The 13,357-nt window shown below is 46.1% G+C and overlaps 1 protein-coding gene across 1 annotated transcript in view; it reads right to left on the reverse strand.

Annotated features, from left to right (window-relative positions):
- LOC144767799 (DBH-like monooxygenase protein 2) overlaps positions 1–13,357 on the reverse strand; it is a 274,266-nt gene that overhangs the window by 49,023 nt on the left and 211,886 nt on the right. Inside the window, exon 10 of the mRNA XM_078651178.1 lies at positions 9,511–9,570. Within this exon, the coding sequence (XP_078507304.1) occupies positions 9,511–9,570 (60 nt within the window). The remainder of the gene's footprint in view (positions 1–9,510; positions 9,571–13,357) is intronic.

Consider the following 13,357-nt stretch of genomic DNA (forward strand, 5'->3'; position numbering starts at 1 on the left):
TAACAGAATATGTCATGAATGGGGCAGAAACCATGGAGGGGCTACCTAAGGAGCCGGGACCTCTAACCTGATGGTGCGCGCAAACTGGCAATGACGTATCACTAGGAGAAGCTGGGGGCTATGAACTCTGTGCTAGGAGCAGAGACTGAAGTCTGGAGAGTCAGGGCGACATGTACCTAAACAGTATCTAGTATCTGATGTTTAGAGAACATGTTGATATAAACTAGAAGTTATCGGGGTAAAGGCGAACAGACTCTAAGACTGGAGCATGCATTATTCTACATGTAGTGCGTGATGAAGAATATTAAATGACCATTAATACAGTATTTCTCTAACATGGGGCCGTAAAGGCTAGACAATGACGGAAACTATTGATGCAGTTCAGTAGCTTTAGGAATGCAGAGGAGGAGGACTGGACTGATAGCTAGAATCATAACATACTCTTGGCAGACTCAGAGGCAGAGCCAAGCTGAGCCGGGCACTGCGAGGCAGGAAGTAAGTGAAGGGTCGAGGATACAGGTGGGGGCTGTATCGCTCCTCCGCGAGGCTTCAGGAGACAGGAGCTGAATCTGGTGTCCGGGCCCTTTTGAGGCCTAGAAACGGGGACTTTACAATGGAATAACGTGCACACTGAGAAACGTGGCAACGTAGCTTTACATAGGCCTGATATTCGTAGTATTCACGAGAACTGGAAACTGCCATACTAGAGGTGGACACAACTGTAATTGCGTCTTTAATCGAACATGGGGAATAACATATGCATATTAATCATGCACAGATAACATATGATGGATGACATGTAGGGACACAGAACATGGCAAAATTTACTTTTCCACACAACAACTGTCCTTCATGTGGAAGGAAAAAGGCAAAGACTGACTCTCATTCAGTCTGTATCCTGTGCCTACCAGACTCTCATTCCTCTAAAACCTGTGAACACTGCCAGGTTTTATCTTCCAGGACTCTTAAGGATCGAGAGAGGATTAGAGCTTATGGGCTTTCTGAGAGAGGAAGATCTCCCAAGAAGCAGAAAAGTCGGAAGACGCGGTCGACGTCGAGAGGAGCCCCGACTGGTTCACATTCGACGTCGGGATCGGCGTTGGAGAAGCAGTCGACGGCGACGAAGAAGATGTCTTCAGTGTCTACATGGAAGGTACCTCCGCTTCAGTCAGCGTCGAGGGACAGGTCGCCGTCGAAGCGGAAGAGCTCGATGGCGAGCCGTGTGACGTCGAAACAGCATCGTCATGCTGTGACGTCGAGGCATTCTCCGTCGACGTCGGTCCATCGACGTTCGACGTCGAGCCATCCTCGGTCGACGACTAGCCATGGTCGTTCGACGTCGAGGGAGCATCTGTCGACACATCATCGGTCGACATCGATGCAGCCAACGTCGACGCCTGGACGAGAGCGTTCGACGTCGGAGCGGCATTTGAAGTCGAGGCACGCCCAGTCGCCATCAAGTCAACGGCGATCGGCGTCGAAACAGCCTCCATCGACGTCGAACAGACAGCCTTCAACGTCGAAGGACAGCCATTGCCACCCGAGGTCGACGGAGAAATCACGGTCTACGTCGAGGGAGCGTCTTCCTGCTCGGCGCTCGGCGTCGATACAACCACTGTCGAGGGATCAACAAAGATCCAGGGAGAGAAGTTCTTCGCAAACAAAGAACGTTACTCCTACAAAATCAAAGGAGGTGGTTCGGGACAAGGGAAGTGACTTGTTAGTCCAGACTCATGCCCTAGAGCCACAGTTGGGTTCTCCAGGTTCAGCATCGGCTGCGGAGGGGGAACAATCTCCAGTGCAGGATCCCCCCGCCAAGAGACGGAGACTTGCAGAAGAAAGATCTCGCTCAAGGTCTCCCTCTGGATCTCTGGTGAGTCTTTCCTCATCATCCTCATCATCTCGGAGTGGCAGATCCTCGGATGGACGGGGCGGCGCATCTAATAGGGGGAGGTCCGAATCCCCTGCAAGATCGCAACAGGATCGAACGGAACGACCTCAACGGTCGCGTACACCTGAGAAGGATCCCATCCACAAGTCTCCTTCTGTTCATCTTTCCCCAAGGTGGAATAGACCTCTTCACCACTGGGCAAAGGACAAGGAGACGGCGGAGCGCCTAAAGCGATATCGAGACCAACCTCTTCGCAGAGAAAGGTCTCGTTCTAAACACTCAAGCAAGAGACATTCTCGTCACAGAGAGAGATCTCGTTCCAAGACGCGTTCTAGCAGAAGAACTAGGTCCAGGAGGACAAGTAGTTCTTCAAGTTCGTCGAGGACACGATCTCACAGGGATTACTCCCCGACTCTTACTAACAGTCCACGCTCAAGAGTGTCTCCAACTGAGGATATTTTCTCGTTCCAAGATATCTTGGGCAGGGGAGCCCTGAAACTGGGAGTACCGATGACAGCTCCACAAGTCAAGACGACTGTCATATTCGAAACCCTGCAACATAGATCAGCACCCAAACCGTTGTTGCCGTTGGTTCCGGGTATAATGGAACATGTGAATGAAGTCTTCCTCACTCCGGCAACGGTGAAGTCCGTTCCAGCGAGGATTCTCAAAAAGTATCGTCCTCCGGAAGAGGATCCTCTGTTCCTCAAAGCTGATCCCCCGCCAGATTCAGTGATCATTACGGCGGCAAGAAAATCCAATGCGGTGGCTTCCTCATCCACGGTACCTCCGGATAAGGATAGCAAGGTGCAGGACTCATGGGGGAGAAGGGTGTGTAACACCTCAGCCTCTTTCCTCCAGGTTTCTAAAGCGGAAGCCCTGCTCGGCAGGTATGACAGGTCTCTGTGGGACTCACTTCAGAGATTTACCGCAAAGCTCCCTGAAGAAGACAGAAAGGACTTTGAGGAGGTTCTGATGGAGGGCAGTCAAGTCTCCAACCAGATTATAGGATCGGCAGCAGATGGGGCAACTCTGGCGGCACATGGCTATGTGCACGGAGTTACAGCAAGGAGAACATCTTGGTTACGCCTCACAGCATTAAAACCGGAGGCTCAAGCAAGAATCCTGAACCTTCCTTTTTCAGGCACATCTCTCTTTGGAGCAAGTGCGGATGAGGAAATGCAGCGGATGAAGACCGAGTTGGACACTCTCAAAGCGGTGGGACTCGAGAAGAAAAAGGAATTTAAGAAGAAATTCCGTTCGAACAACAAGGGTTATTCGAAGCAGAGGGTTCAAACCCCTCAATGGCAGAAAGGCCAGAACCAGCAGGGCCAGCAAAAGACACAGTACAAAGGCAAGGGCAATTCCAAGGGAAATGGAAATCAGCGCCAAGGCAACAACTTCAATAAAGCGCAGCAGAAGCAATGAGTCTTCACTTCCCCCAGCGCCGTTACCCATTCCAGTGGGGGGAAGCATTGCGCATCACAGGACAGAGTGGCAGGCCATCACCAAAGATCAATGGGTGTTGTCTACGCTGCAGAATGGGTACTGTCTTCGTTTCCATCGTCTACCTCCGCACGTTTCCCCGATGTCAACATCAAGTCACCAGCTACAAAGGTTAAAAGCAGAAGTAGCTACACTCCTCGAGAAAGAAGCCATCGAGAGAGTTCCGGTGTCCCAAAGGGGGAAAGGAGTGTACTCGAGGTATTTTCTGGTCAGAAAAAAGGGCCAGAGGAAGAATACAGGCCCATTCTGGACTTGAGAACACTCAATCTGCATGTACGAAAAGAAAAGTTTCGCATGTTGGCGCTTCATCAGATATATCCACATCTCAGGCAGGGGGATTGGATGTGTTCGATGGACCTTCAAGATGCGTACTTCCATATTCCAATACGGCAAGATCACAGAAGATTCCTTCGGTTCCGGGTGGGGACCTCTCACTACCAGTTCAAAGTCCTCCCGTTTGGGTTGAAGTCGGCTCCCAGAGTGTTCACCAAGTGTGTCGCAGTGGTGGCGGCAGCTCTACGCCGCAGGGGAGTCTTCGTATACCCATACTTAGACGATTGGCTGTTGAAAGGTCCAACTCCAGGCAATGTAAGGAATCAATTCAAGACATGCATAGAACTTTGTCAACGTCTAGGTCTACATGTCAATTTCAACAAGTCTGTATCACAACCAACTCAGAGGATCCACTTCCTAGGAGCTCTGTTAGACTCCGAAGTAGGAAAAGTGTTTCCTTCGGAGGAGAGACAGTTTTCGATAGCCCTCAAGTGCCAACAAGTTCTTCTCCACAGGTCCCAGAAGGTGCGGAAGATAGCCTCGCTCTTGGGGTCGATGGCTTCCTGCATCTTCCTAGTGCCGAACGCCAGACTTCGGATGCGTCCTCTTCAGCAGGATCTGGAGGACAAATGGGACCAACACTCAGATCAGTGGGACGATCGGATCACTTTGTCGGAGGTTGCTCAATCTTCCCTCCAGTGGTGGACAAAGAGACAGAACATGCAGATGGGGGTTCTCTTCTATCAACCGCCTCCAACACAAACGATCATCACAGATGCATCATTGCAAGGATGGGGAGCGCACATGGGACCCCTACAAGTGCAGGGTCTGTGGTCTCCCAAGGAAAGCACTTATCATATCAACTTGCTGGAGTTGAGAGCGGTTCACCTGGCTCTCAAAGCGTTCCTTCCCTCGCTTCAGGAGAAAATGATTCTAGTACAGACGGACAACACCACCACGATGTACTATTTAAACAAGCAGGGAGGAACACACTCAAGGACTCTGTCTCTGAAAGCGCAGCGCATCTGGCATTGGCTTCTAGCTCACAAGTTGTCTGTTCAGGCAGTCCACCTCCCAGGAGAGCAGAACGTGAGGGCGGACGCTCTAAGTCGGCACTTCGAAGACAGAGAAGACTGGGTTCTCAACGACGAAGTGCTAGACGACATTTTCCAGTCTTGGGGTCGTCCTTCAATAGATCTCTTCGCAGACGACGAAAACACCAAATGCCCAAGCTTCGCCTCCAGGTTCTATCGACCAGGAACGAGAGGGAATGCTCTGTTAATGGACTGGTCGGGGCAGTTTGTGTACGCCTTCCCACCCCTTCCGCTGATCCCGAAGGTGGTGAGCAAGCTGAACCACTCGTGCACAACGATGATCCTGATTGCCCCAGACTGGCCGAGACAATGGTGGTACACAGACCTACTTCACCTATCAGTGTCTCCTCACAAGAGGCTTCCATGCAGGCAGGACCTGTTGTCGAAGATGAACGGGAGGATTCACCATCCCAACCTTCCGTCACTGAACTTGGCAGCTTGGCTCCTGAGGTCATACAGTACGGCCATCTAGGGCTGCCACAGGACTGCATGGCCATTCTGAAAGAAGCACGACGCCCTTCCACTAGACATTCGTATGCATGCAAGTGGAAGAGATTCTATATGTGGTGCATGCAGAATGGTCACAATCCGGTAAAAAGTCAGGAAGAAGCAGTTCTCCCATACTTGTTGTACCTGACTAAAGCAGGTTTGAAGTTTAACTCCATTACGGTGCATTTAGCCGCTATTACAGCTTATAGGCGATCACCTTCACAAACTTCTTTTTTTCAGCTTCCTGCAGTAAAAGATTTCCTGCAGGGTCTAAAGAAAGTGTACCCTCCTGTTCGGCCTCCTGCTCCGCCTTGGGAGCTGAACCTAGTCCTATCAAAATTGATGGGTTCACCTTTTGAGCCTATTCATAAAGCTTCTTTACAGCATATTTCCTGGAAAGCGGCTTTTTTGATAGCGATTACGTCAGCCCGTAGGGTGAGCGAAATTCAGGCCCTATGTACTAAAGAACCGTATACGGTTTTTCATCTGAACAGAGTGGTGCTTAGAACGCATCCTTCTTTCCTGCCTAAAGTGGTATCAGATTTTCATGTCAATCAGTCTATCTCTTTACCCACTTTCTTTCCTAATCCCTCTACTCCAGCTGAGAGGGCATTACACTCTCTGGACCTGAAAAGGGTTTTAAAGTTCTATCTGGACAGGTCCAAGTCTATTCGACATTCTGATCAATTGTTTGTTAACTACGGTTCGATCAGGACTGGTCATGCAGCCTCGAAACGTTCTATCTCCAGGTGGATCGTTTCGTGTATCAAGCTTGCTTACCAATTGGCACAGAAGACTTTAGGGGGTTCCCCTAAGGCGCATTCTACTAGAGGTAGAGCAGCCACGGCGGCTTACCTGCAGGATGTGCCCATGTCTGAGATTTGTAAAGCGGCGACCTGGAGGTCTGTCCATACATTTACCAGACATTACTGTCTAGATTCTGACACGAGAGCAGATACCCAGGTGGGCCAGGCCTCCCTGAGGAATCTGTTTCACAGCTAGAATTTCTTTTGGCTGTTATGATTGGTTGGGTCATGTACTTCTCATTTACCTGCAGGTGGTTGATGGGCTTGCTATTCTATTCAGTGCTTATGACTATTGATGAGGATCCCCTGGAAGAGAAGGATAAGTTACTTACCTGTAATCCTAGTTCTCTTCCAGGGGTATCCTCATCAAAGTCATAAGCAACCCACCCGCCTCCCCAGGTAAATGAGATTTGGTACTGTTTTGTTTTCAATCTTGTGGTTGAGCCCTGTCTTCAGGGTTATGCAAAGAACAACTGACCTAACTGTCACCCCTGAGGCATGATGGGAAGCCTGGGGTCATGGCTGCCTTAAAGGCACGGTGCCAGTTATTGTGAAAATGGTTTCATTTTCTATGATATTGTTTTACAATGCAGCCTGAGGGCTAACAATGTCTATTTATAAGCAATTTTCAGGATTTATGAGTGGTTTGACTCATTAAAACCCAAAGTTCAAGGATTTTTTGACCTAATGTGTTTTTTGATTCCTTACTAATTGCAGTTCATGTATATGTGTTTGCATTGTTTAGCCTCAGTTTTGGGGCTGCATTGATGTGAGAAAAATGATATATGTACATACATATATGTGGAGCGAGATATATGTGTTTTATACATATATATTTTTATATTGTTTCCGGGGTCCCGCACATGGGCGGGAATATTCAGTGCTTATGACTTTGATGAGGATACCCCTGGAAGAGAACTAGGATTACAGGTAAGTAACTTATCCTTTTCGTACCTTCACATCACATCAATACACTTTTGATCTCCCACAACAATTTCTTTTTTTAATACTTTCAAAATAGAGATTATTTCTTAAAATTCACAACAAGTGATGCTCCCTCACTCTCATGAACTATTGACATATTTTTTAAATCTCTTGCTAAAAGCTAGAATAGGCTCATTATTTCTCCAACTTTGTAGCTTCAGAGGTGGTGATACTTGTTGCCTGGCTTCCAAATGGAGTCAGACATTAGCTACTACTACGGACACTTTTGAGATAGTCTCTGCTCTAAATACCTAGGATAGTTATATTCATTCTATAAGCTTACATCTGCTGCAACTATTTAGAACTATTTGTATGCTCTATTATTCCCCTGAAAGGATTATTAAATGGCAGCAAAACGCACAGCGGGGTGGGTGATGACGCAGACAGATCATGTTGTTCCAAATGTAGCTTTATGGCAGCTATCATTCTTCATATGTTCTGCACCTGCCCTATGCTGTCTGATTTTTGGGAAAAAGTCACACAATATATTGCTCAATGCTAGGGCTCTGATCTCTTGCTCACTAACAAAGAGATTATGCTAGGTTTTAAGGAGAGTGAAAATCATGCCATGAGAACCATCTAATGCATTGCATTAGTTGCTGCCTGTCTGCCAGAGTATGGATTATTCCTAACTCACCTACTTTTTTTGAATGGTTGGCTTTTATGAAAGACTTATCTGAGAGGGAGATCGCACTGGCCAAAACTAGAGCTATACCCTCAATGCGAAAATTTAACCGGATATGGAAATTTCTTTTGGGATCTGTGTGATCCCCCAGACATATATACGTACACAGTTACTTTTAAATTTTTCCTTTAGTTCGACATGATTATTTCATATATGTATACAACTATATGTTATGGTTTACTTAATTGATACTTATGTACTCTCGGTATTGAAAAAAAAGAATAAAAAAAGTAAAAGTAGAGAAAAAAGCAAGAAAAAAATGAACCAAACATGAAGGGATCGTAGCAAAGATACCAAGAAAGTCAAGCGTGAACAAGGAAGAAAATACACTAGAGAAATGAAAGAGGAAGTGCAAGAGGATATCATATAGAAGGTTAAGACCGAAGTGCAAGAGAAATGGAAAGAAAATTTAGAGAAAATAGGCAAGACATGTACAAGAAGTACACGTAAGAAAAATACGCAATGTAGAGGCGATGCATAGACAAATACACATAATATATCTCACCCACCCATCATCCTCTTATAATTCTTTTTTTTATTTAACACCAGAACTGACTTCCCCAAAATACAGTTGAATAATGGACCAGAAACAACATGGAACATATTCACCCAATATCAAACAAAGAAAATAGTTAGTGGAAATAAGGAAAAGAATGTTGACTGCTAACCATACAGCCACAGAGGCCTAGGGACAGACAATCACAAGTGTGGCACACAGTGAAAAAGATATACCAAACAACTAACGCGAAGAATAGGAAAAATCAAACACTGTCAGCAAACAAATGTAAGCATGTACCACAGTGTACAAAAAAACAATGGCATGCACATGGGACTAAAACCCATTAGAACCCAGCATGGGGTTAGAAACGCAAACAGAGCCACAGAAAACATGGGATTTGTACTCATAAGCAATAGAAAACATGGTATTGGAACCCATTAGAACCCCTACGTGGTGGTTAGAAGATGAACAAAACAAATGTATACATGGAACTTGTACCCATTAGGTCCCCTAAGTGGTGGTTAGAGCGTGAACAAAACAATTGAATACATGGGAATTGTACACAGTAGAACCCCTAAGTGGTGGTTACAGCGTGAGCAAAACAATTGAATACATGGGACTCATACCCATTAGAACTCCTAAAAAGAGGCTAAAACTGTAAAGGGGTGGACCCCTTGAAACTACCCTCCTGTAAGGGAAAAGACTAACTGTGTTGGTTTGGACTAAAACCTGCAAACAGTGAAAACTGTATTCAATGGGACTAAAACCTATTCACTGTGAGAACTATGTTAAATGGGACTAAAACTGAAAACCCATTAAAGCTGTGTTGAATGGGACTACCACACCAAACAACGATCCATTCTGGGATAAACAAGAACATGTAAATACTGTCAGTATAACAACAAAACAGACATAAAGAACCAGTGGCATTTTATAATGTTATAATTATATAAGGCTTAGTTAAGACAAAATTGCCATAGACAACAAAATACTTTGTCGGCGAGTGACCTCTCACTCGTGTCATGAAATAGTGTCATAATGCCCATTTTACAAGTTGCAAAATATTTTTTGATTTATAAAATGGGTTTAATACATTTAAAAAAGTCAATTCTATTTTTGGGATGCAAATTATGTGAATTTACAAATCTGAGGGTGGAAAGTGAAAATTTGCTTTTGACATTTAACACAAAGTTAACTGTTGAAGCAAACACACATATTGTAATATTCCTTTCATGCTGGTTAACAATGCCGAATGAGAGTGGGATATTTAAAAATTAACTTACAGATGTTACATTGGAACGTCCTAATGTGTTGTAGGTGCACACTGTCTGCAACTCATCTCCCTGTAATCAGAGAATAAAGAATTTGCTCATTACCAAATATAGGCATACATTTTGAAGAATTTAGTGTTCATGTACACTATGTTTTGCTCTTAGTTTTACAGTGGAGGGAGTTATTTAAAGTTTGGTGGACAACTTGCCATACTGACAGGACAAAGGGTGTTATAACCGCAGCCACCCTTGCAGACGATGACTCTCAATATTGAGAGATCCCCACCTTTCAGGTGAAGAACTCAGTGACCAATGGTAGCTCCTCTGAACGCATTGTATGTTTGCTGAATGGGAAACATCCATTACAATGCAGTCATTACAACACACTACCTTTACAATGCAGTTGTTACAACACGACTGCCTTTACATCACATGCAATACAACGCAGCCATTATAACGCATGTCACTACATTGCATGTCATTACAACGTATACCATTCAACGCATGCCATTACAATGCTTTATAAGGTAAGTAATGGAGATGTTTTAAGTTTTAGGGTGGGTATGGGTTTTGGGGTACATGGGAATAGTATTTTTACCCCTACACTATTCAAAAGGATTAGTTACTTACCTGTAATCCTAGTTCTCTTCCAGGGGTATCCTCATCAAAGTCATAAGCATTAGAATATTCCCGCCCATGCGCGGGACCCCGGAAACAATATATTATATGTGCCCCACATATATTATAGACATATATATAAATATATATATATATAAAAATAAGCAATTGCAGCCAAATAAACAATAGAGCTGGAATATGCAGTGAAGAATTTCCACAATACAGTGAATTCTGTATTAGAAACATGAGAAACAACACCAATGCTTGTTTAGAAACTGTTTTAATGTACAGAAAACAGTAGAAATTCTCATAACACACTGTAAGCATATACAGCTCCCAGGCTGCATTGCAAAATCCCAGTCTAAAAAGACTGAAAAGCTAACCTGTAGCTGAATGCACTAAAACTGACGCTGTGCCTTTAAGGCACCTCTGCCCCTAGCTTCCCATCATGCCTCAGGGGTTACAGTTAGGTCAGTTGTTCTTTTCGGAGACTGAAAACCAAACCATGGTAATAACAGGTTAAAAAACATCTCCTATTAAATAAACAAAGTCCTTTGCCCGGGGAGGCGGGAGGGTTGCTTATGACTTTGATGAGGATACCCCTGGAAGAGAACTAGGATTACAGGTAAGTAACTAATCCTTCTCTTCCAGGGGATCCTCATCAATAGTCATAAGCATTAGAATAGAGTAGCGAGCCTCACCTCATCCCTGCGGGCAAAGGAATCAACAGATAACATTTATATCCGTAGGCCCAAAAATAGGCCTTTTTCTACCCAAATAGGTTTCTCAAGGAGGCTTGCCCTACTTGAGAATCCGCTCTGGAATCAGACTCTAGGCAATAATGCCTTGTAAAGGTATGGACTGATTTCCATGTCGCAGCCTTGCATATTTCTGACATAGGAATGTCATGCAAAAAAGCTATTGTGGCTGCTTTCCCTCTAGTGGAATGAGCTTTGGGTGATTGCAACAAAGGTTTGCCAGCCAGCTGGTATGCTAGTTTGATACAAGAGACAATCCATCTGGAGATGGATCTTTTGGCTGCTGCAAACCCGGACCTCATTGCACCATAATTGACAAAGAGTTGGTCTGTCTTTCTGGTGTCCTTTGTTCTTTCTAGGTAAAACTTTAGCACCCGTTTAAGATCTAACGAGTGCAACGACCTCTCAGCTGGGGTCGATGGATTAGGAAAGAACGAAGGAAGGGTAATCGTTTGATTTATATGAAAATCCGATACCACTTTTGGAAGAAAAGAAGGGTGAGCCCTCATTACTACTCTGTTGTGGTGAAACACAGTGTAAGGTTCCTTGGTGCAGAGTGCTTGAATCTCGCTAACCCTGCGCGCAGAGGTTATTGCCACCAAGAAGGCCGCCTTCCAAGTGAGATGCTGCAAGGAGGCCTTGTGTATAGGCTCAAACGGTGCAGACATCAGTCTGGAGAGAACCAGGTTCAACTCCCAGGGAGGAGAAGGATTTCTCACAGGGGGATAGACCTTCTTTAATCCCTGAAGGAAATCTTTCACCACCGGGACCTGAAAAAACGATGTTTGTGTAGGTGATTTTCTGTACGCTACTATGGCAGATAGATGAACCCTAATAGAAGCGTATTTCAACCCTGATGTCGCTAAGTATAGGAGGTATGGTAGGACTACCTCTTCTTGCCCTTTGGTGGGATCAAAGCCATGGTCCTTACACCAAATGAAAAATCTTTTCCACTTGAACGCATAAGACGTCCTTGCGGAAGGTCTCTTCGCCTCTCTTAGGATATTCATACATTCCGGAGGCAGATTTAAGTGCCCATATTGCAAGACCTCAGGAGCCATGCAGTCAGGTTCAGCGACTGGAGGTTGGGATGCAGGATCCTCCCGTCCATTTTGCTCAGCAGGTCTGGCTTGCACGGCAGCCGTCTGTGTGGACACCGCGACAGATGTAACAGATCTGGATACCACCATTGTCGCGGCCAATCCGGAGCAATTAGGATCATGTCCATGCTCGATCTGATGAGCTTGGCCACCACCTTCGGAATCAGTGCCAGAGGGGGAAAAGCATAAGCGAACATTCCTGTCCACTCCAGCAGGAGAGCGTTCCCTTGCGTCCCTGGCCGGTGGAACCTGGACGCCAAGGCGTGGCATTTGGCGTTTTCGTCGTCCGCAAATAAGTCTATGTCTGGACGACCCCAGCAACGGAAGAGTTCTTCGACCACTTCGTCGTTTAGCACCCAGTCTGGCTGATCTTCGAAGTGCCTGCTGAGTGCGTCTGCTTTTGTGTTTAACTCACCTGGAAGGTGTACTGCCACCACCGACAGTCCCCGAGCCAGAAGCCAGTGCCAGATCGCCTGGGCTTCCAGAGACAGAGGGCGAGATCGAGTTCCTCCCTGCTTGTTCAGATAGAACATAGTTGTAGTGTTGTCCGTCTGAACCAGGACTTTGTCCGTTGTTATTGCTGGAAGGAACGCCTTGAGCGCCAGATGAACCGCTCGAAGTTCCAGCATGTTGATGTGGTATGTCTGAAGGTTGGTCGACCAGCGACCCTGAATCTGAAGATGACCCATGTGAGCACCCCAGCCTTCTAGAGATGCGTCCGTTACCACAGACAGAGAAGGCAGAGGTTGCTGAAAAGGGACTCCCTGCAGGACATTCCGAGGGCGAGTCCACCACTGTATTGAGGTCAGCGCTGCTTGAGACAGGATGATTCGATCCTCCCAATCTCCAGACGCTTGGTCCCACTGATCCTCCACCGACTCTTGAAGAGGCCGCATTCTCAACCTGGCGTTCGGTATTAGGAAGATGCAGGACGCCATGGAGCCCAACAGAGACGCTACGTCTCGCACCTTTGGACGAGGAATCTGAAGTAACTTTTTGCATTTTTGTCCCATGGAAGAAAGTCTCTCTTGCGAAGGAAACGCTCTTCCTAACTTTGTGTCTAGAACTGCTCCCAGATAGTGGATAGTTTGTGTGGGCTGCAGGATCGATTTTTCTGAGTTTACATGGAGGCCGAGCCTGTGTAGCTGTTGGAGACACAGGTGACAGTCTTTGGTGGCTTGCCGAGGCGACGGACTCTTCAGGAGCCAGTCGTCTAGATATGGGTACACAAAGAGACCTTTTTTGTGTAGACACGCCGCTACCACTGCCATGCACTTGGTGAAGACCCTTGGTGCGGATTTGAGTCCGAAAGGGAGCACTTTGAACTGGTAATGCCTGGACCCTACCAGGAACCTCAAGTACTTTCGATGACCTGGTGTAATA

The sequence above is a fragment of the Lissotriton helveticus genome, chromosome 7 (genome assembly GCF_964261635.1).
Source record: "Lissotriton helveticus chromosome 7, aLisHel1.1, whole genome shotgun sequence".
In the NCBI taxonomy this organism is placed as follows: Eukaryota; Metazoa; Chordata; class Amphibia; order Caudata; family Salamandridae; genus Lissotriton; species Lissotriton helveticus.